Source organism: Mesitornis unicolor, unplaced genomic scaffold (assembly GCF_000695765.1).
Source record: "Mesitornis unicolor isolate BGI_N332 unplaced genomic scaffold, ASM69576v1 scaffold3502, whole genome shotgun sequence".
Classification (NCBI taxonomy): domain Eukaryota; kingdom Metazoa; phylum Chordata; class Aves; order Mesitornithiformes; family Mesitornithidae; genus Mesitornis; species Mesitornis unicolor.
Window position 1 is genome coordinate 66,611 of NW_010171080.1, and position 22,386 is coordinate 88,996.

The 22,386-nt window shown below is 37.3% G+C and overlaps 1 protein-coding gene across 1 annotated transcript in view; it reads right to left on the bottom strand.

Moving 5' to 3' along the window:
* The window catches only part of LOC104537101 (sodium leak channel non-selective protein-like), a gene marked incomplete at its 3' end in the record, with an annotated part of 75,879 nt that extends 60,098 nt beyond the window's left edge, over positions 1-15,781 (bottom strand). The window contains exons 1-2 of the mRNA XM_010179886.1: positions 15,674-15,781; positions 13,170-13,352 (exon numbers count right to left, since the gene is read on the bottom strand). Of these exons, the coding sequence (XP_010178188.1) occupies positions 13,170-13,352; positions 15,674-15,781 (291 nt within the window). The remainder of the gene's footprint in view (positions 1-13,169; positions 13,353-15,673) is intronic.
* Positions 15,782-22,386: the final 6,605 nt, after the last annotated feature.

Here is a 22,386-nt window from a genome sequence, read left to right on the forward strand (position 1 = left end):
AACTCTCTAAACACCTGAGCAGGGTTTTGATTATAGTTCCTTCCAGAGATCACTCATAAAAGGCAGCATGGAGAAGGTTGCACCCAGTATCACTTTCCTCTATACTACACTATCCTCAACCACTGCTCCAGTTTGCAAGCTTGAATATCCTCATGTCTCACACCATTCCCAGTGACCTGCAACATAGGCCCTCCACTGCAAGCTATAAAAACACTTCTTTGGTGGGCTGCTAATGCCTCACACATTACTTCATCCATTGAACTGAAAAAAATCTATATTGATTAGGTAGATTACAGCTGAGAGATAGTTTCATGTACCACACAGAGTGTAGACGAAGTCCAGGACCAAATGCATGTAGATAGATGCAGCTTGTAGAAAGGGAGACTAGACAAGACCTAAGAAAAATGGATATCCCAGTTTCACGTGAAAACATATGCAGAGCATTGTCAGTGTATATAAGGACACATAAACATCCCTTTCTAAATGAGGTTTCTTCCAACAGACTGAACATACCCTCCCCTGCCTTATACATTCTCTGGTTCCTTTTCTCTGCTTCCTCTTCTTCCAGATACACACTACAGCGTCTGACATCCACTTTTTGCAGGTATAATTGGGGAAAAAATATTGTCAGGTCTCAAGAATCTTGAGGATGTTACTGGACTTCGGCCTGTTATGTGATTCTTGGCTTGATACACATTGTTTGTTATCTCAGTGATAGTTATTTCAGTCAACCTGAACTTGTTTTTAAATGTCTCAGCATTTTCATTTATTCTAATAGCACAGACAAGATGTTTTGTTTTAATCTAATTTTGTCAATGACATACACTATCCTAAAAATGATTTATCATTCCCTGCAGTAGGTGACAGGCAAGATATATTGTGTAAACAGAGACAAAATTGTTTTTAAAAAAACTTTTATTTCATTTGCAAGAAATCTTCAGGGTAAAAGTGAACAAAGTGAGGATATAAGGAAAATGAAGCAAGCAATTTTCAAGGCAGAAATAAACAACAGAAAACTTCAACACTATTTTCAGATGCAGGATTTTCTAACACATAAAGATGTTAAAGTTCTCCTCAATTTAAGAATCAAGAGGACACTGAAATTAGAGCAGCAACAAAACAGGAACTTTTGTACTGTAACTTCAACCTGTCCTTCCTGAAGAAAGTAGACTTAGCTCCCCAAGTAAAGTCTGAGCTAATCAGTAACTCATCACTCAGGGCTAAACAAACACAACTTTTCAGTAACTGATCAGCTACCAACATCCTAAACCTCTTATCAGTCTCTCCTCTCACCCTGTTCCCTCTTAGCGAACAAGTCTCTGGTGAGATTTGTATCAACATGCAACTTGGGTCCTTCGACTGTGGTTCTGAACAAAGATGCTGATTGGTCTTTCTCTCACTGAAAAACTCATTGAAGCTTACTTTTTTTTCTCTTAAGCACCCTTTCTCTAAAGCAAGTTTTCCCTGAGTTGTGCTGCACAGATCTGAGTATGAACCCATGCTGTATTCACCCTCCTCTGAATAACCTGCCAAGTACTCACTAAAAGCCGAATCTTTTTTTAGAAATTGCTTTTTCTCTCCACAATACGTGTGGCAATTGAAGCAGCTCTGCTGTTTTCTCCTTACAAAGGAAGATGTCATGACCCTTCCCAGTCTTCTCCCCAGTCAGGCTGCTCCACCACCTCAGTCCTTTCATTGCCATATCCAGGACAACTTCCTGCACTACATCCTCCCTATCAGGGAGGCTTTCAGCAGATCACCCACAGAAACTTAGGGCACCTGAATTACATCTGTAGAAACTACTCATTTTGAGGGAGGCTCTGGCCCTTTCCGTTTTGCATGTAGGGACGCTTTGGCTAAATCCCTTTCATGTCTGTCATTTGGCTGGCAGTGGATGAGGATGGGAATCTTTAATGCTTTTATACTGTGTATTGGCATATGGGAAGTTATTTGCTGTTGGAAGGATTTTTAAGGCAGGACCACATCCTGTTTAATGTGAAAATCAAAATACATTCTTTACTATGAATCATGACATTGACTTCTAGTTCTACTTCCATGAAAAATCTAATTCTTACAAACATAGGCTAGCACTCACATATTAATAGTAATCAACAGTGAGTTTCATTCACATTTTAAAAAGCCTTAGGCTGAAATTCCACAGTCACAGTCAATGGTAACCTGTTCTTAGACTTGGAAAGGACTACAGATACATGAAATTTAAATACATCTGGTGACATCTTACCTAAAGTAGCTGAAGTTTTGCAAAGTGCTAATCCCTCAGCTGCTTTTCATCATGTCTGCTGAAAATTGAGAATTACTGATGAGATTTGTTTTAGCATTTTTTTGTGAATGCACTATCCCATTATATAAACATTATGGTTTTTAAGTCTTTGAAACATGGTCTAAACATAAGCAAAAGTTGATGGATTAGTTCTGTAGACTACAAGCCTCATGCTGAGACTAATCTAAACCTCTTAAAATCATTAAAGTTGCTGACTCCCTACTGCCTACAGCGGATGGTGGATTCTTTAATGTACAAAGAAAATCCAGAAAGCTTCTCCAGCAACATGACTTACAGTCTATCTACACAACAAAATAATTTGCGTTTGAAAGTGCAGTGGATGTCAGTCCACTCACACAGTCCACAACTGCAGGTCTGGATCAGGAGGAGGATTAATAGGATCTCCCTACCTGGAACAGCACTCACTGTTTCCAGGAAGTGCACAGGAAAAAAATTCTCACTGTGAGAACAATTAAACATTGGAACACGTTGCTCAGAAATATGTTAGCACCTCCTTTGCTGGAAATATTCAAGATTTATCTATGTATGACCCTGGATAACCAAATTATGACCCTGCTTTCAGTAAGAGTTTGGTCCACACCACCTCCATAGGTCCCATCCAACCTGGACTTTTCTCCAGTTGTGTACATCTAAGATTATCTCCTCAAGATGTCAGATCCTGGGGAAGACTCCAGTTCTACATTTAGTTCCACATGCATAGGCATTTGCTTGTGTTTGGAAGCACTCTGCAGCCTTGAGGAAGCAATGTGTGTTAAACATTGCTATGCTTCAGCCAGCAGTGTTCTGCCCTCCTCCAGCTCCTATGTTTAGGGTGGATGCAATGGGCGGACTTGGATCCAAACATTTCAAGGTGAAAGCTTTCACTCCAAAGCATCAAATGTTGCCTGGAGATTGAATAGGGAGATTTGATAGGCACATGGTCTGATCTAACATGACAAAGCTTGGATTTATGATCGTTATTCACAGCTCTCCTTCAACAGAAAAAAGCCACAATGATGAAAGTTGGAACAGATAAGAAGGAGGTACTTTTTAGAAAGAGGATTTATTATTTGGTATTTAGTATTATTAAAGGCCAGAGAATCCATTTTATACAACAGAGACCAGGAAAAGTTTATTGAAACAACAATCTTAGTATACCTGTAAGAAACCAGTATTTATATTAGTGGTGGGGAACACAATACTCTGAAATGAGATTTTTCATTCAGCTTACTAGCTTAAAAATCCCACACAAATTTTGTCATTTTCATGAAAATACAGCTGCACAGAAATGATCTTCCTATCCACAGGGATTTGGATGTCATTAAGATTTTTTCATCTTGAGGCCTTGTGTTGTTCCCTCAAATGAAGAGACAAGAAAACATGGGCATAAAATGAAATGAAATGAAATGAAATGAAATAAAATAAAATAAAATAATAAAATAAAGATATTAAGATTAAAGAAAAAGTTTCATTTTAAGCAGATTTCTTTGAAAATGCAAGTTTCAATGCAGAAAGGCACATTAGGGATGAAGTTCCCTCTCTTCCTACCTGAATACAAAACATCTTATCCAATGTATTTATTTCAGTGCTATCCAAGGATATGTGTCATTTTACCCTGACATGGAGTGATATATTAAAAATGTCCCTCAATAACAACTGCTTTCATGAAGAAAAGCAGTAAAGTAATCCTTTAAGTGCTATTAGAAAAGGAAAAATATAACATTACTGAAAAGTAAAGTTTTGTTTGTCTAATTGGTCTGTGCATTGAAAGAGCTATTTCCAATTACATTATGAAAGTATGTTGTATATTATTTCATAGTAACTTTAAGGTTAAATGATGATCACCATGGTAAGTCATTAAGTGGACTGCATGCCCAAAAATAGCTTCTTACTAAAAGTTTCTATCACCCATTGGCTGCTTAGAAAAAATACTGTTCTTATTTTAGAAATACTGCCTATGTTCACTAAGTAATTTAAATGCCTTTGATTTTCTAATACTCTAATGCAAAAAATGGTGCAAAAAGCCCCACTGTGTAATATGAGTCATTACTTTCCTGTAATAAACACTCCAATAAAACCAGGCACAAGTAACCATAGAAACAGGTGCGTATGTTCCAGTGCCATGGTCTCTAACTTTCCCTAGCCCACAGGCAGCAACACCCAATGAGCACCATGCCGCAGGCAACTTCATATTTGTTTTCCTCATGATAATCAGTTTTAATTTTTTTAATTTCCTCTGACTGGAAACAGTGCCGGAGTATTTCAGTAGCAACATCATCGCAGTAGGCTGGGAACAGATATCCTTGCCATGGACATACGGGCTTAGCAAAACAGCAACAGTCAAACAGAGGAGAAAGGTGACACAGAAGAATCAACATTTGTAGACTGAATGTCTTATTCAAATAACAGATATCAACAGTGTTTGTTATGAAATAACATTTAAAACTATCAACCACAGATACCAACATCAAAATACTCCATTACTTTTTAGTTAATTTTAGGAGAATTTGAAAGAATATAATTTTCCCCAACACAGAATAGCATGGAACCTGCACTGCACATCTAAGTTTCTAATAGCATTATACAGAGTACAGAATTCTTTTTTTTAAATATAGATATGTAAAACACTTTGGTATGAGGACAAATAAATTTCACTTTATAATCCCAGGAAGTAGAGTCAAAGAGTAAACCCAAATTGTAAGTCAACTGGGTCTTTTTACATGGTTGCTCTGTGAGCTTTTTACTACCATGGTAAGTAGTTTTCTCTTTTTACTTTTTCCCTTCACATAATTTCACTCTGTTTAGTCAAAGCATTTCATCATTTTCTCATCCTTGGCACTAATTCTGCTGGTTATGCCACTGCCCTGCAGGTCGAGGTTCTCAGTCCTGTTTGTGACTTGCGCATCCCAAGACTGAGCCTTCCCCACCTGATATCACCAGCATATCAGAGTGTGCTGACATGAGATCCCAGGAGCCACAAATTCCATTTTACTACCTCACCTTTGAAAAGAACACAACTTCTTGATCCTTAACTCATGTATATGTCATGAGGTATATGATATATCTAAAGTCACGGAGAGCAGGCATTTCAGAATTTTCATCTGTTTTCAGTCTATAACGCATCAGAAACTCCCTTGACAAAGTTGCTAAAAGCTGGTGAGCCAGCTGACAGTGTCTCACCACAATTCAATTAATGTTTCCATCATTTATCAGAAGGATTAAACTAATTTTGTAATTTTTCCATTCCTGCAGGCTGAAGACGGAATGTTTAATATCAAAAGTACTGAAAAGAAGGCAAACCAGATACTTGTAATAAAGTACAGCAAACAACAGTTCTGTAATGCATAACTCAAGACAAACTTCTGAATTAGGATGATTACGGAAGAAACTCACTTAAGCATAAGTGAGTTAATGCCATAAGCATTACAGAAGCAGCTGGCACACAGTTATCTGTATACTTTCTGTAGCGCCCACCTGTCCATTGACAGCAAATCTATAATGAGTTACAGTAACTTCTCACTGCAAGATACCTAGAGGCTAGGTGTCACCATCCAGCCTAGGTACCTTAAGCTTCCCTTTTAGTTAATACAGAAAAACAGGCCAGGTAAATTACCCTTTGGAAAAGCCTGCCTTAGACACAAAAAACTAATTACAGGCAATTGCAGACCCCCAAATTAGCACTGATGAATCCTACTAAAAGTTCCCATTCTAAGCCCAAAAATCTGTTTTGTGCAAGGGAAAATACAAAAAGAACCAGAATATGCAAACAGACATCAGCTGCCACTGGAAACAGTTACAGAACCCATGTCAGATCATGGCAGGCTGAGTATTTCATTACAACATAAGAAGCCCCTCTCCACCTCACACTGCCTGCATTACAGATGGGAAGTTCCTTATCTTGGCAGAGAATTTAATGTACAGAGTTAAGCCCACAGGGCTCAGGTAAGTCTCCAGCCCACTCCGTCCTCAATTGTCTCCTCTTGAGCAGACAAACACCAACTACAGCAACCAAAGCACCTGTCAGAAAAATGATGATGAAAATGTTCTCTCTGCAACATGAACACTAAACATCGTGAAAGCCACTGATTCCAGTTAACTAAGTGATCTGGTCCTTAGTACTGGACAGAAGCAAACGAAAGGCTCCCATCCCTCTGTGACTGTGTGGGTAGAAGATTAAGATCTGTTTCAGCTCCTGCATGAATTCACTAAGAGTGCTGAAAGCTCATGAATGATGCAGCTGTTCACTTTTGGCCCTCGCAGGAGTACTGAAGTCAGTGGATAGAGCTCACTGCTACTGAAATAAACACTTAGACATCCACTCACAACTACTGCAGTTAACACAAAAGTTTTGCTGTGAATGTAATTGATTTAACAATGAGGGAAATCTTGTGGACCACTACTTCTGACTTTCTATAATCTCCCTTGTGAGCCAACATGTACCACAACTGCACTGTGAAAAGACAAGACATTTCTATTAAATTCAGTGCACTACTTGTGCTATACAGAAAAATTTCTAATTTTCAGCATGGTGACACTAAAATAAGTGTCAACTAGGCTCTTTAAACAGACAGGAGAGAGAGAGAACTCTCACACTTTTTATTGTACAGTGTTACTCTTTTAAGAGAGAAACAGGATAAAACATGCCTCCTTTTCACAACATGACTTCAGTGTGGGTTTTCTAACAACATCATGACTGCAATTAAGACATTACAATGAGGATGTGGCTCAGTGAAGATTTAACATGTCCTCACAGCGTCCATGGAGTGAAACAGTAGCTATTCATCTCTCCTTTCCTAAAGGCTGAATTTTCACCTGAGACATCTGTTACTTGGTTCCTTTTTGTTCTTGTAGATGTGAATTCTTTTGTATCATGGACAGTTTCCTGAAAGCTTTTCAGACCTTGGCACATCTTCCTCTTTGGTTATTTTATTATATGTAATGCCACCAGTGCAATTGTGTCTACTACAAGCAACTTACCCGGAATATTTCTCTATCTCCTGATACAAAGGCTGAGAGTAAAAACTTCTCATATAGGTAAGATACCTTTAAAGTAAGGTATCCTTACCTTGCTCATACCCATGTGAGATGACCTTCAGAGGACACCTTATTAGAGAGCAGAGGATAATTTTTGCATCACACTGATTAAAAGAAATACAGTGTTTTTTCACCTCACAGTAGGCTCCCTGCTTTCTTTCAGAAGTCTGAGGATCATTTAATATCACATCTGGTTTAGAGTTGAGAGTTATCTTTAATTTATCTGATTTGCACCCTACCTCCTTTTTTCAATGAGGAGATAACTTTGGAAACTTTCCCTGAATCAATGAACAGATCGACATCAAGCACATACAGCCATGTTTGCAAGCGACATATGAGTGGGCATGTAAATGTGAGCTTTGATTCTGAGGGACTGAGAGTCTTGTCAGTGAGGTTACAAGTTGACTCATGAACTGTTTCGACAGACACAGACATTAGTTAATTCATGGTGCTCTCAAAAGCCTGCCAATCAATCAGTAAGTTATGCAGCAGACATAAAGTGCATGTAAATGGGAGATCAATTTAAATGTTATTCAAGATACAGCAAAGGAGATTGATCTGCTTTCATCTGAACAGACTTGTTACTTCCTGGATGCAGCTGATTATAGCAGAGCTCTTTCTGACCAAAGAGCCTGAGACATGAAAGAAATCAGAATCAAAGAGTCACTGAACTCTATTTACATTCAGGGAAATAAAGACTGTATAAACAAATCTAGGATCAACTGAAGAAAGCCAAATTCTGAATTGAAGAGCTAATGAAAATTCCAATGTCAAACTGAATTCAGTAACTACTGCTGTTGCTCTAATTTTATTACATTTTGTACATCAGTATGTTTTGTGGTACTGTGGTGGCCAAAATTGCATTTTCTTCTCTCGCTAAACCAAAGTAGTATACTATGGTTCCATACAATGTTCAACTTCTAGGTTCTCTATCAAATATAAAACACTAGTAGCAGGGAGTAAAATAAAGAAAATTCACAGCTAAATGTGAAAGTTAGTTTTATGATCCCAATGAATCAGAGGTTAGTCATTTACCTAGACTTTGCCTATGTCTGCAAATCTTCATATGGCATGTATTTCGGCAATCACCGTATTATGTGTTTCTTGATAAACTCCAAGTAACAGAGAGTATTTCTGACCTAATAAGATGCTACTTAGAGCATAAAAAAGTGTCTGCCAAAGAAATAAATGTATTCTGTGAGAAGCTGGATGATAACAAACCATCACTGATCATGGAACCAACATAAAAGAGATCCCAGACTTCTGCTAAATCACTGATACCACGTTGCATTATTCAGCCACCCTGGTACCAGTGGAGCTTTGTGTCTCAGGATACTGTGATTCAGTCTGCATCTGCTGAGATGACTTACCTAAGTATAGCTGGGGAAAACATTACACCATGAAGATGATCTAAGTTAATGCATTTCCATCTTACAGGAGAGACTCAAAAATGAAATTAAGTAATCTCTTGAAATGCCCCAGAAGTCTTCACTGAACTGAATGAATAATGAGACTGGCATCACATTAGGACTGGGAGACTTTTAAGTCTATGACAGTGATGGATATCGTTCATGCTCTATTGTCAACAACAATTAAAACTATAAGTTTGATTTCATTCAATTAAAACATTCCTATTCCTAAAATCCACACTATTCTGGTGTTATTAAATCTCATGCAAAACACACAGCCTTTCCCCACATACCATGTTTTGATGTTCTGACAAGTAAAGCCAAGAAGTCTCCTGGCCTTTATTCTTACCCCAAATCATCCCTGAAATAGAAGGTGTACTTTATATTTAATGTTTCTAGAGCTGAGACAAAGAAATAATTTCTCATAACTTTAAAAGAACCTCATTCATCATTTTATTAAAATGATGGTTTTTATTTCAAACTCCACAGCTTTTTTAATGTGTAGAAAGTCTGTGATATTTACCATTATCTTTATTTTTTTTTTTCAATTAACTTTAAAGAGATCAGAATTTTTAATTTCTAAAACATTAGGTCTTTTTAAGATGTGTCTGTAACACAATTTAGTAGACATCTGCTAACATGCTTCACAAGCAACTCAGCCACATCAATATTTTTGTACAAGTCAGATCATCTATTAATTCATGTGCTACTCAGAGAACAGAATTTGCAATGCTTTGAAATAATTAAAATGTGTGATCTACATAGAAAAGTTCCAGAAAAAAATATTTAACTATGAAAACCTGCATATCTAGGAATGCAATACTTCAAAAAAAATGCTGTACTTATTATAATGCATTTTCATGACTCAAATCCATTTTATTAAAATTTCCTCAAAAAAACCTAATAGGTTAAACATATATCAAAAGAGTAAGCCATGACAGTTTCTTTTATAACTACTTGAAAAACTTGCTTGATGAAGTAATTAACACCTAACTTTTAACATCATTAGACTATTCAGTTGGAAGCCAGGTAGCATTCATGGAAGTTATTCTCTAGTCAGTGATATTATATATTTACTGACTTCATCTATTTGAAATAGATTTAATACTGTGTACACAGTATTTCACTGAGCTATTCTATCATTTTACAGTGAGCTCTAGCATAGACCATTATTCTTCGATTTAGAATGTAATTTAGAATACGTACATAAAAATACATTGTAAGAAATGAAATTACTTGATATAAAACTTCAGAAACCATTACAAGTTGTCTTACTGTCTGTATATACATTTTATATAATGCAGTCAGCCAACATTAGTCAGACTGTCCTAGAATTTTGTATCTAAAAGGACCTCAATCAGTAAGAAATTATAGTCAGTATTTCATTTTTCAGAGATGAGTTTCAAGGTAAAGACACACATATTATTAGTAGTTCAAAATTATGGCAAGTAACAACAGTCTGCAATACCAAAAACTATAATATGATTATCATATCACAAGCCTTTCAGTATTTTCTTCCCAGGTGGTGCCTATATACTGTATATAATCTGTTAGACTGCTCATTTCTACCCATTTCAATGCTTCCAGAGGAGTCAATCTATCGTAACACCTCTAAGGAGCAAATAGTGTATGACAACAATAATAAGGGATATCAATATACTGTTTTGAAAACAAAAGGATCTCGAACTCTGGAGTATATATATCCTATACTGTCATCTTCTGCTTTCTTTAACACCCGTATTTTGTGGTCCTTGTTTAAACACACATCAGTGTCTATTTTCCTTGTAGGTGGTGGATATTAATACGAGCAGTGCCCTTTGAATTCAGAGTCCTCTGTATCGATCGTCTTTGCATCTGGAACAAGCAATAACCAACATTCACAAGGCATAGGCAGCCCAAATCCTGAATAGATTTTACTAGCACACTAACAATTATTCAGAAAGAAACTTAAGTAATAAAAGGTACAATGTTACAGTAACATTTCAGTTTAACCTTTCTTCTGGGGTAACAAAACACTTGGATGGATGTAACACTTCATTTTGTCACATATTTTAACCAGGGAAAAGGGAAAGTTTTTACAGGCAAAAAGCTAGGATTTTCAGAAACTACTTTCCTTTTCTAAAAAACCCTAGGAACCAAAGGAAGTAAATTTCTCATTTGTCCTCAGAAGGTGTTAATTAAACATGATTTAACATTTTCAAAATCTTCTTAGCTCAACTATACTTACATTGTTATTAATTGGGATTTAAGTGGATGATGCCTCCCTTCTCCATAAATTACATTTCGATCTGGACTAAAGGTCTGCATTAATCATGGTTCAAAAGTTTATTAGCAAGTCAGTTCCTAAGGCCTTTACAGAAATAGTGATTTATGGTGAAGTTCAGTAGAATCATATGGCAATACATTCATTGATTCATTAGAAGTCTTGAATGCACTTAAATTAGGACTACAGTTCATAAACAAATTTCCTTATATAAAGATGTTCCATTTACAAACACCTTCAATAATTGATTTCTAAGCAGTGCCTTATTTTACTTTGATTGCCGCTATCTTTGGAAGTCCATGGATCATTATGGTTTTGGCAGAGTTATAATATTTAAACAATATTTTCCCCTAGAATCAATGATTCAAAGAGTAAGTCAAATAGTTCACTAAAATAGGGATTATTCATTGATTAGCATTCAAAGAAACAATTTGATAACATATTCAAAATGCTCGAACAGCATAAAAAAGGCTAATCCAGTTCTAACACTGTTTTATGAAAGCTGCTATACATGACAGAAGCCTACATTTTTTTCTTACAGTTCTTTCTTATTTGCATGAATAGCGCATAGCCACCAGGTCCAGTGAAGCCATCCTTCACCTTCAATGAGTAATTGCAAGACCACCTCCGCGAGCCCAATTTTGAGCTGAGTGCAGTTCTGGGTTCCCCAGCACAAGACAGACATAGACAAAATGGAGCAAGCAGAGGGCCACCAAAAAGAGAGCTGGAGCGTATGATGTAGGAGGAGAAGGTGAGAGACATGGCTGTGTTCAGTCTACAGTAGAGATGGCAAAGGGGAGGCCTAGTTCCTGTCTACAACTACCTAATCAGAGAATACAGAGAAGATGGAGCCAAACTCTTCTTTGAAGTGCACAGTCGTAAGACAAGATACAAGTGACACAAGTTGGAAAATTCTGATTAAGTATTAGGAATAAAACATTTTTGCATGAGGTTAGTCAAACACTGGAAGAGTCTGTCTAGAGGCCTTGTGGAATCTTCATTCTTGAAGAAGTCTGAGATTCACCTGGACAACCTAAGCCATGAGCAACTTCATCTAACTGGGCTGGCTTTGGGCAGCAGGTCAGACTAGATGACCTCTGGAGCTCCCTGTTTGTTCACTAATTCCCTGTTTATGATCCTGTGTCTGCACCTTCACCTGCTTAATGGACATCTCTGAATAAGGGAGTACAGGTAGCAGCCAGAAATAGCACTTCACAAAGGATTACTTTGGCCTTATGCAACACACAAGGATTTTCTCAGAATCATTTTATTTCAGTAATTTTCAAAATATTAATATTAATGAAACTCCAAGTTTTGCTATTAATATTCATTAAGTACGAGGACATAATAGCTTAGTTTGGCAGTGAACAAAAAATACAAGCCCAGAACAAACTGAGCTAAGTACAACATCAGATGTCTCTGGAGTCACCAGACCTTTCAGGAGTGAAAGGGAAGGATAACGCACTGATTATCTATTCTGTGCAATAGTGATATCATTATATTGTCAAATAAGGCCTGCAGGTGGATTTTCTATATGCAAACTGAATTTTTGTCTTTTTACAGAGGACTGGAAACAATCAGTAAAATAATGCTGCAAAATAATGATTACTGATTACTGATTATCATATCAATTTATAGAAATTAATCCAGCAGCAACAGTAAACATATCATAACAAAAGCATTTGTCTACCAACATGCATTATATTACAGAAAGAAGCAATCAGTAAAGCAAGATAACTTCCCATTTAGCTCACAGTAAGACATATATTCTTATTTAAATAAAATAACCACAGCACAACACATCCAGCCTTCAAACATGAAAATCAGAGTTCTGAGTCTGTATATGGATCTACTGTATATGGATATTCACAAAATAGTCTTGCTAATGTATATGTAGCTTATTTTTTCTTTCATTCTTTATATTAATTAATACAATGAAACTATTTCTTGGTAGGAAAGCATTATTATGAATGTTGGCATTATATTTTGGAAGGATTAAATATGCAGTAAAGCTGCATCTTTGTCAATCTGTCTTCTCAGTGTTTACGCTGTGGTGTTGCCTGTAGTTAAAAACAACCATAGCAAAAAGAGCTGAGAAGTTAAAGAAACAAAGATCAAATGTCACCAGCATACATTCAGATCATTTTCTTAAGCACATGGAGAATACTGTTTAAATGCTTACCTTAACTATCCCACGGATATGCATTTTTGCTATCATCTCTGCAGTGTAAAGGAACATCAGCAGAGTATCAAGAGCAAATGTCACATATTGGAGAGGAGGATAATGCTCAAAGGTCTTTGGAGTGTTCATACAAACAGAAATAACACTGATGATGGCACAGATTCGTAGTAAAGAGTGTACCCACTGAAAAAAAAAGACAAAACATTGTGAGATTGCTTTGATGTTCAAAAAAAGTCCAAATATTTCGCCTCCATAACTTGTACTGACACTTTTTGTAAACGCATGTTTGCATTTTTGTTTTACTTCAAGACCCACACATTAAAGGTCTTCATCCAAAAATAAACCCACCTGACTTTATTTTACTTATTATATATCTATATATAATTTTATTAGTTAATTTGGAGGTTGTATAATTCAGAAATCAAGAATTAAGATCCAGGAGACTGAGAATTAGGATTCTATCATTTCTGCTTTGCAGCTTTTGTAATCCAATTTCTTTTCAAACAACAACTTGTCGCATTTATGTGCAGACAATAAGTAGAGTTAGTTGATGTTATAAATTAGGTGAATAAATTAAATGAAAATATCTATGGAAAACTTTGGTTCCACATTTAGAGTAACTGATTTTTAAATCAGTTTACAATTCCAAAACTTAAGCAAGAGGTACAGGGATTAAAAGCATCCTTCCATTTATGAAAAGAATAGATGTGAAAGAGACCATGTCACAGAAAGCTACTTCTTAACATCAGGATTCACATTTGCTCCAAATACGTTTTGTTGCTGTAAGAGAATAGTTCATTTCTATGACTACTTAGGTCTCAGTTCCACTGCAATCATTAACGTGGCTGATATTCAGTGTAAATGACAGTGGGAGGTCTAACAAAAAAGTAGAATGTTTCAATACAGAGGTTTAAGGTTGTTTTTTTTCTTTTAAATCAAAACACCACTGAAACATCATGAAGCCAGACAAGTGTAATGAATCAGAGTTGATAAGGTCATGTCTACCAAAACAAGAGGAAGAAAAAAAAAAAGACATTCAGCAAGAAAAAAGTTCTCCAAACAAAAACCACTGAACTAAAGTGTATTTATAACAATGTTACATCTGGGAAAAAATTCTATGCTCATTTACACCATCTCAGACCTTTTGATATCAGGAAGATTTAAGAACACTCACCTAATTCAATACTCATTGTACGCTTACCTAAGTGTAATGATAATTGACCTGAATTGAATAGCTCTACCATTTGCATACTCTCAGCTCAAATTAATTTGGAAGTGGAAGGCACCTGATGAATGATCTCTTCTGTCACTTTAACACTCACTGTGTTCCAAACCTTCTTTCAATTGAAAAAATTAACATATATATTAAAGTGCGGCTGATAGAAAAACAGTTCTCTGCCACAGTAAAGTGTTGTTATTATACATGCTAAGCAATATACAACTAGTCCATCAGCATGGCAAGAAAAAAATTTTCCACCGAAAATCCGGGTGCTTTGTGCTGGGAAACACAGGTAAATAACCCAGCATATATTTCTGCTATGACTTTTTGATCTTATTACTGCAGTAAATATGAACATTCTACTTAAGATTATTTAGCATGAATTAATATCAGACAGTTGTCTTGTAAATGAATTAGGTGTTTAAACACAATAGCAAAGCTGAGGAGATCTGGCATCCATACTGCAAATGAGATTATAGTTCTGTTAAATTAATGTAATGCCTACAACGTTTATTATTTCAGAATATTTGACTTTCTGCTTTTACAAAGTAAAAATTTATACACTAAGAGAAATGCAAAAATGCCTTCTCTGCAAAAACACAAATCATTCAAAATATAAGAATCCCAGATGCACACTGACTGCTGAATAAATAATATAATCGTAATAACCATATTTGTATGTTAAAGGTATTTTCTTAATGCTGCATTCTATTAATAACTCTGCTCCCAGTGAAGCTTTCCTCAGTTTCAAATTGCTAGACACTGTTACACCTATCTGTTTCTTAGGGCAGGCTGTAGGTTAAATGATACTAGAAAAATGTGAGCTGTACTTCAAAATAACCAGCCAACATACATTTTTATATTCATAAGTGATGTAAAAGGAGAGATTTGAAATTCAAAAGTGCCAACTGCTGGCTACCGCTTTAGCAATTAAACGCTCCTTTTAACATCCTCTTCAAAAGCTCATTTTATAAATTTAACTTCTAATTTCAATAAATACGTTAGAAGCTAGAGACATTGAAAGGATTGCTGCTTAAAAAAAAAAATCAGTAGATGAAATGTTTGGCAAACACTGCTTGATCATCCCCATCAGTTTGAAACAACCAAAATAAACCTTTTTATTTAGTTTTCAGCTTTTTGTAGAAAATGAACTGGTAGATTAGCAATTATAGCTCAATGTTTGTTTCTGACAAATATCTATTTCAGAATCTTTTGTGGAAGTCGTATTTCAACAATACAAGTTACATTTAACTTAAAATTAGTAACTACAGAAAGAAATACCTACTGGTTTGTTAATCCACAGAATATCCGCATTGTCTGACAAAGATTCATCGGGACCAAAATCTGTAACTGGCTGGGCTTCCACCCTTGAGCTCTGTTTCCTTTTTAGCATCCTGAAGTTAACTTTTGTTATCTATAATCATGAAACCTCCTCGGGGAGAAACAAAGAGAAGACATTAATTCACTAAAACCATTTTATAATGTATTTTGAACAGTTTTATAAATAACCTAAAGCACTTTGTTTTCATGCAAACTGCTTTTGTACTTACCGATTAACAGGATCTTCATTTTATTGAAAAGCTTTGCCTATATAAATCACTGACAGGACTCTTGTTAGTTTAGAAAAATTTACATAAAGGTATGCAACGCAAACAATTACCAGAAACTTGGCAACGCTGGCAGAAAATTTATACCAATATGCAAAGAATGCTATTGCTGTGAACTCAAGCCCAGAGTAATCATTGGATGGATTTGACCTGGAGATATTTAATTTAATGGTGACATTTCCATTTATTACACTTGGCTAAGATAAAGCCCAACAAGCCAAAGGCAAACAGACAAAGTTAAACAGCCAACGGATGTTAATGTTCTTTACTGAAATCAGAAGAGCTTTTTTGCTATATACTACTATTAACATGTATTCTGCTAATACTTTTTTATGTTAGCCATCCAACAGGCAGAGAGCTGGCTGTCTCTGGGGTTTGTGCTGGCTCATGGAAACACTGTCCTTGATCAGCTGGAGAAAACAGTGGGCTCAGGACTGCAGAAGTACCCATGTGCTTGGTCTCAGCTGGGCTTTGCACCACACAGGCTGCTTCTTCACATCCAAGCACTAACCACCTACATATAGCTATGATGGCAAACATAACTCGTTAATGTTCTTCCAAGTCCCTCAGACTCTGCTTCTACTCCGTCTCTTTTCTCTCTCTCAGATTCAAGAGGTCAGCTCCTAATTCCCTTGCTACATTTTGAGGAGAGTGCTTTTGTGGTTTCTCCTATGGTGTCTCTCCACACATGACGAGCTCCATATCTAAGTTTCTTGCAAGCTTCTACAAACTTTTTTCAGTACCCTTTTTCATATCTGTCAGGAAACTAAAATTCCTGATTGTAATGACTGTGTCATCAGTACAACCTTGTGTTTTCCTGCCTATATGCACCTATGTCATATCTCCTGTCTAATACTTAATAACAAAGTCTGAACCATTGGTCTATATTCGAACAGGTCAAGGTCTTGGACTGATGCTCCCAGTTGAAGGAGCTGATATTATGTAGTAATTGTTTTTTTTTTAAATAAACAGAAATTATATAAAGGCACAAAATAAGGGACAACTTCTGACTTCACTTGTGTTGGATAGTCAGCCACAGCAACCTTACTACACGTGAAACTGGTAAGTTGTCATTATAAATATGCAAATTTTGTAAAATTAACATTATATACTAATATTCTTTCACTAACAAATGAAGACTGAAATAATACACACACAAGTGGTATGTTCTCTTAATCCTCATACTTCATACTCCGACTTCTATCTCACAACTGAATTCACTACTTTCTTCTCTTTAGCAATTTTTCCTGCTTTCTCCTATTTATTTCTAAGCCTAATGTACTGACCTATTTTCTCCACTTGGACTAAAGCATAACCAAAAATGCTTGAAGCCTCAGAGATATTGGTGTACGTTTTCAGGTCATGAAGCCTTAAAATGGCTACACTGAGTGCAGTGGTAAAAAGTTCACTGCAATGTCTTGGGAGTTGCATTTCTTAAGATCTTAGGGACAAAAAAAAAAGACACCTTCTCAAATGTTTCTTGCAAATATGTTCCATTGGAAGCTGTTACTCAAAAGCTAATAAATTAATTAACAATTTTATGTTTATAATTTCTGGTAATGGCTATGACAGTGCTTCTAGCAAACTTAAGAAAAACATAGCAATAAATACATGATCAATAAGGTAAGTACAATCAATAATTGTGAGAAAAGGCCCACTGACTACTGTTTTGGGGGTTTTTTTAGTAAACGACACTTTAAGTAACAAGCTATTTCTATTGAGGAAGAAAGTAGATAATTAGCAACTGGCTATTAGAGACACTCTGTTGTTTCTATGCTTTTCTAAGTATTGCTTATTTATACATCTGATGTGTAGGATGATTAGCCATATCCTTCTAATGAAATTCCTACTTACCCTTTTACCCAATGCTTTTTTTTTTTTTTAATTGATCTGGGCACAGAAAATATCATGAACTTTAGCCATCTATAACAGATTCAGTTCACATACCTAAATGTTGTTATTTTTAAGAGGTGGCCTTGAATAAACAAATTGCCATGCATATAAATACAATGGAAGGGAAGAAATGTTTATGAAATAGAAGAACCAGCTTGTTTACTTCTCTACTTCAAATAAGCAGAAATGATCACCAAAAAACAGAGACCACAAGCCAAAAATCTTCTGGAAATGGACTTTAGCAAGATTATTCAAAGTACAGCACAATTCCTCTCAAGCTTTTATGCAGTTTTTTGTTGTTCCCACTACTTTCATTTTTCCAGGGAACACACAAGCTTTTACACGTCTCTCTTACTGTAGAGCAACACAAAGCCCAGTGCAGCTTCAGGACTCTGCTGTGTGCGTAAGACTTTTAACTCTTGGACTCCAATCCCTTTTGCACCTCTTTCTGCAAAGGGAAACCAGCTGAAAGATGAGGAAGAGGATGGGGGCTGTGCATCACTTCCCACCCACATGTGACATGCAGTGAGCACCACACCAAGCTGTGCTAATGGGAAGCCGCAGTCCTCCCTAACCCCGACCACAGATCCACCCTTGCAGTTCCCGCGTTGATTGCGACACACATCATTAAGTCTTTCTTTGGTCACAACCTGTTACTAACATGAAAGGCTTAATATATTCTCTAGGATATATTTCTAGCTCCAGAGTTTTTAAGAAATACTTGGTGCAGGGCAAAGACAGTTTCTGAGACAGGAAAATGTCATGGAGTCTTGGGGGTATATCCACTTCCCATTCCTTTGGAGTATTTTCTTTCAGTAGCAATGGAAGCTACGCACCGCAGGTGTCAGTCTTCTCAGGGAGGAATGTAATGGCTTTGCTTTAAAATCTCTCCTCTATTTTTAGAAGCAAAGATAAATTAAAGGAATAAAGCTAAATAGAAAATTAAGCTCCTTCAGATCCATTTGGTCATCCTTTTCTCTCCCTCTCTCTCCCTGAACTTGCAGGTATGTTCAAGCAACCACTACAATGTCTAAACCACCAACAACCACTACATTTGCAGCTTCTGCTGAAATGAAAGTATACTAACATAATAGTTCCTGAACTTAAGACCCACTGTGCACTTGGGAAAAAGAAGTCTGAAGAAGGTCTGATTCCAGTTTGTGATATCCACACTGACCACAAGACACTCCTGCTGATGGAAGTTTGCACTGCATACAAAAATCAAAAGACAAACTTTTAAAAGTAGCTGATCCTACGCAACAGCAAAAGATGAGAAATCTGTGTCTCATTTATAAAGCAAGCTCACTGCATAATCTGCCCAAGAAATCTCAATCACAAAGTCAGGAAAACATGTTTATAAATGCTCTGGTAGATAAAGGCAGCTGAAAAATGACTTAACAGAAAAATAAATAAGAAAATAAAGCAGATATTTCTACCTACAGCTTATGAAGAAGGTTTGAAAATCAGACAAATCCTTGAAATCGGCAATGTCTGGCTTCCAGCATGCCTCCTCTTCACTCTCTATTGACTTTGTCACCTGAGATCATGTGAGCACTGCCCGAAGGTCCTCCCAGGGCTGAGCACCTACAAGCACTCTCTTAACACCAATTCTCTCTTCTTTGAACCAACTTTTGTCAACCAAATTTTCCCAGAGCTGGGACACACAAAGTAGCACATACACTTTTAAGAGAATAATTATCTTTGAACCTTTTCCTATCTGGGAAAGCTAAAATGGGTGACAGAAAGAGGATGTGAACACCCATAGATATACCATGATGACAAAACTTAATTTCCCTATTACAAATTTTTAAAAAAATCTCAAACTAAAGGCTACCTTAAAGAAGAAATTGCTCTTAACCATAGTATGCATCATATGGCTATAGGAGAAACACAAGTTCTCATTCTTTCATCTCAACAGCCTTCTCCTTTCGCTTTTAGAAAATTCTTGCTGTTTCTCTATTGTCTGCTCCCTCCATCCCCATGATCTTCCATCCCTGCTTTTGGGTGCAGTTACAGGTGAATGACATTTCAGTATTTGCTTTTATGTATCAAAATGTTTGAATCAAGCAAGTTATAGACACAACAGTACACATATACTTAATTTTAGAAGGGTAAAGACAGAATTCCAATGGATACAATCACATAGCACATGCCACTGTGGATGTTACTAAGCCATAACTAGTTTCAAGGAAAACCTTATTTCAGTACTTTCTCTCTGTGTGGTATTGTTATTGCATCTGATAATATGTCCTGAAAGATCTCTCAGTTATTCTGAACATATTATACTGCTGACCAAACTTCAGTATTTATTAAAACCAAACAGGATTCTTCACAAAGAAGGCATGTTGAAGGAAATATTCTAAAAATCGGTTAGACTCACATTTTCACATAATTTGGATACACACAGGAAAGAACAGCTGGTGGCATCTTGTACTTATTAACAGGACCCCAGACCAAAAATACCAGACTGGCATTCGCAGATTGAGGAAATGTTTAAAAATTGCTTAAGCCTGCCAGTGTAAGACCATCTAGCCTGAAGATAGACAACTGTCCACACCTTAGCTCTTTGTTCCCAGCCCATCTCCTGTGTCTTGTCTTAACATTAGCTAAGGATGATACTCACACAATATGTATTTCTTAAGTAGTTCTTCCTCTCAGACCTAGCCAAAATAATTCAGCAGACAAAATCAAATACCATATTGCATACAAAAGCAGATCCCATGTGAGCCAGATATACAGCCTACCACTACTATCAAATAATGTCGTATCATGAGTCCTTTTTACTATAAGCTTTCTAGCATTTGAAAGATACAATTTTGAAGAATCTACGCATATATACATGGTGCCGTGATGTAGCCAGATAATCAGCTTCATAGTTTTAAAAAAAATTTGTTTGATTTTTGACATTTTTGAATTAAGAAAGTGCATTGAGTAAAACAAAACAAAACAAAACACCAAAGATTGTTTTTCAAACAGAGATGTTAGACCACACCATGGTATATTCCACCATACTACTTAATTTACAGATAAACTAGAGATCAAGGTACTCAAAAGCTACTTCTCTAGTAAAGAGCGGGTACACTCTCATATTTCCCAGTCCCAGTTCTCCAGGTATCCTGAAAGTAGGGACACCTCCAAGCATGAAGTGACTACTTCATGCAGAGAGGGAACAGTCCTGGAGGTTCCTGGAGTGTGTGGAAGAAAACTTCCTGGCACAGCTGGTGAAGGAGCCAACAAGGGAAGGTGTCCTGCTGGACCTGGTGTTCGCAAACAGAGAAGGTCTTGTGGGGGATGTAATGGTTGGAGGCTGCCTTGGGCATAGTGATCATGAAATGATAAGAGTTTTCAGTCCTTGGAGAAGCAAGGACAGGGGCTAGCAGAACTGCCACTTTGGACTTCTGGCGGGCAGACTTTGGCCTGTTTAGGGACTTGGTTGGCAGAGTTCCTTGGGAGGCAGTTCTGAAAGGCAAAGGAGTCCAGGAAGGCTGGACACTCTTCAAAGGAACAGGAACAGGCCATCCCTGTGTGTTGGAAAACAAGCTGGTGGGGAAGAAGACTGGCCTGGCTGAACAGAGAGCTCTGGCTGGAGCTCAGGAAAAAGAAGAGAGTTTATGATCTTTGGAAGAAGGGGCAGGCATCTCAGGAGGCGTACAGGGATACCGTGAGGCTGTGCTGAGAGAAAATTAGAAGGGCTAAAGCACAGCTGAAACTTAATCTAGCTAGTGCTGTTAAAGACAATAAAAAGGGTTTCTATAAATACATTGGCAACAAAAGGAGAACTAAGGAGAGTTTCGCCCCTCTAGTAGATGTGGGGGGAAGCATAGTGACCAGGGATGAGGAAAAGGCTGAGGTACTTAATGCCTTCTTTGCCTCAGTCTTTAGTAGGAAAACCAGTAGTACTCTGGGTACCCAGTCCCCTGAGCAGGAAGACAGGGATGGTAAGCACAGTGAAGCCCCCATAATCCATGAAGAGGTGGTTAGCGACCTGCTACACCAGAGGGAGCTGGCAGAACTGCTCACCAGGCCACTTTCCATCATTTACCAACAGTCCTGGCTGACTGGGGAGGTCCCAGTCGACTGGAGGCTTGAAAACGTGACGCCCATCTACAAGAAGGGCCAGAAGGAAGACCCGGGGAACTACAGAGCTGTCAGTCTGACCTTAGTGCCAGGGAAGGTGATGGAGCAAATCATCCTGAGTGCCATCACACGTCACATGCAGGACAACCAAGTGATTAGGGCCAGTCAGCATGGGTTCAGGAAGGGCAGGTCCTGCTTGACTAATCTCATCTCCTTTTATGATGAGGAGACCTGCTTGGTGGATGAGGGGAAGGCTGTGGATGTTGCCTACCTGGACTTTAGTAAGGCCTTTGACCCCATCTCCCACAGTATCCTCCTGGAGAAGCTGGCTGGGCATGGCTTGGACAGGCATATGTTTTGCTGGGTTAAAAACTCACTGGATGGCCGAGTACAGAGTTGTGGTGAATGGAGATAAATCCAG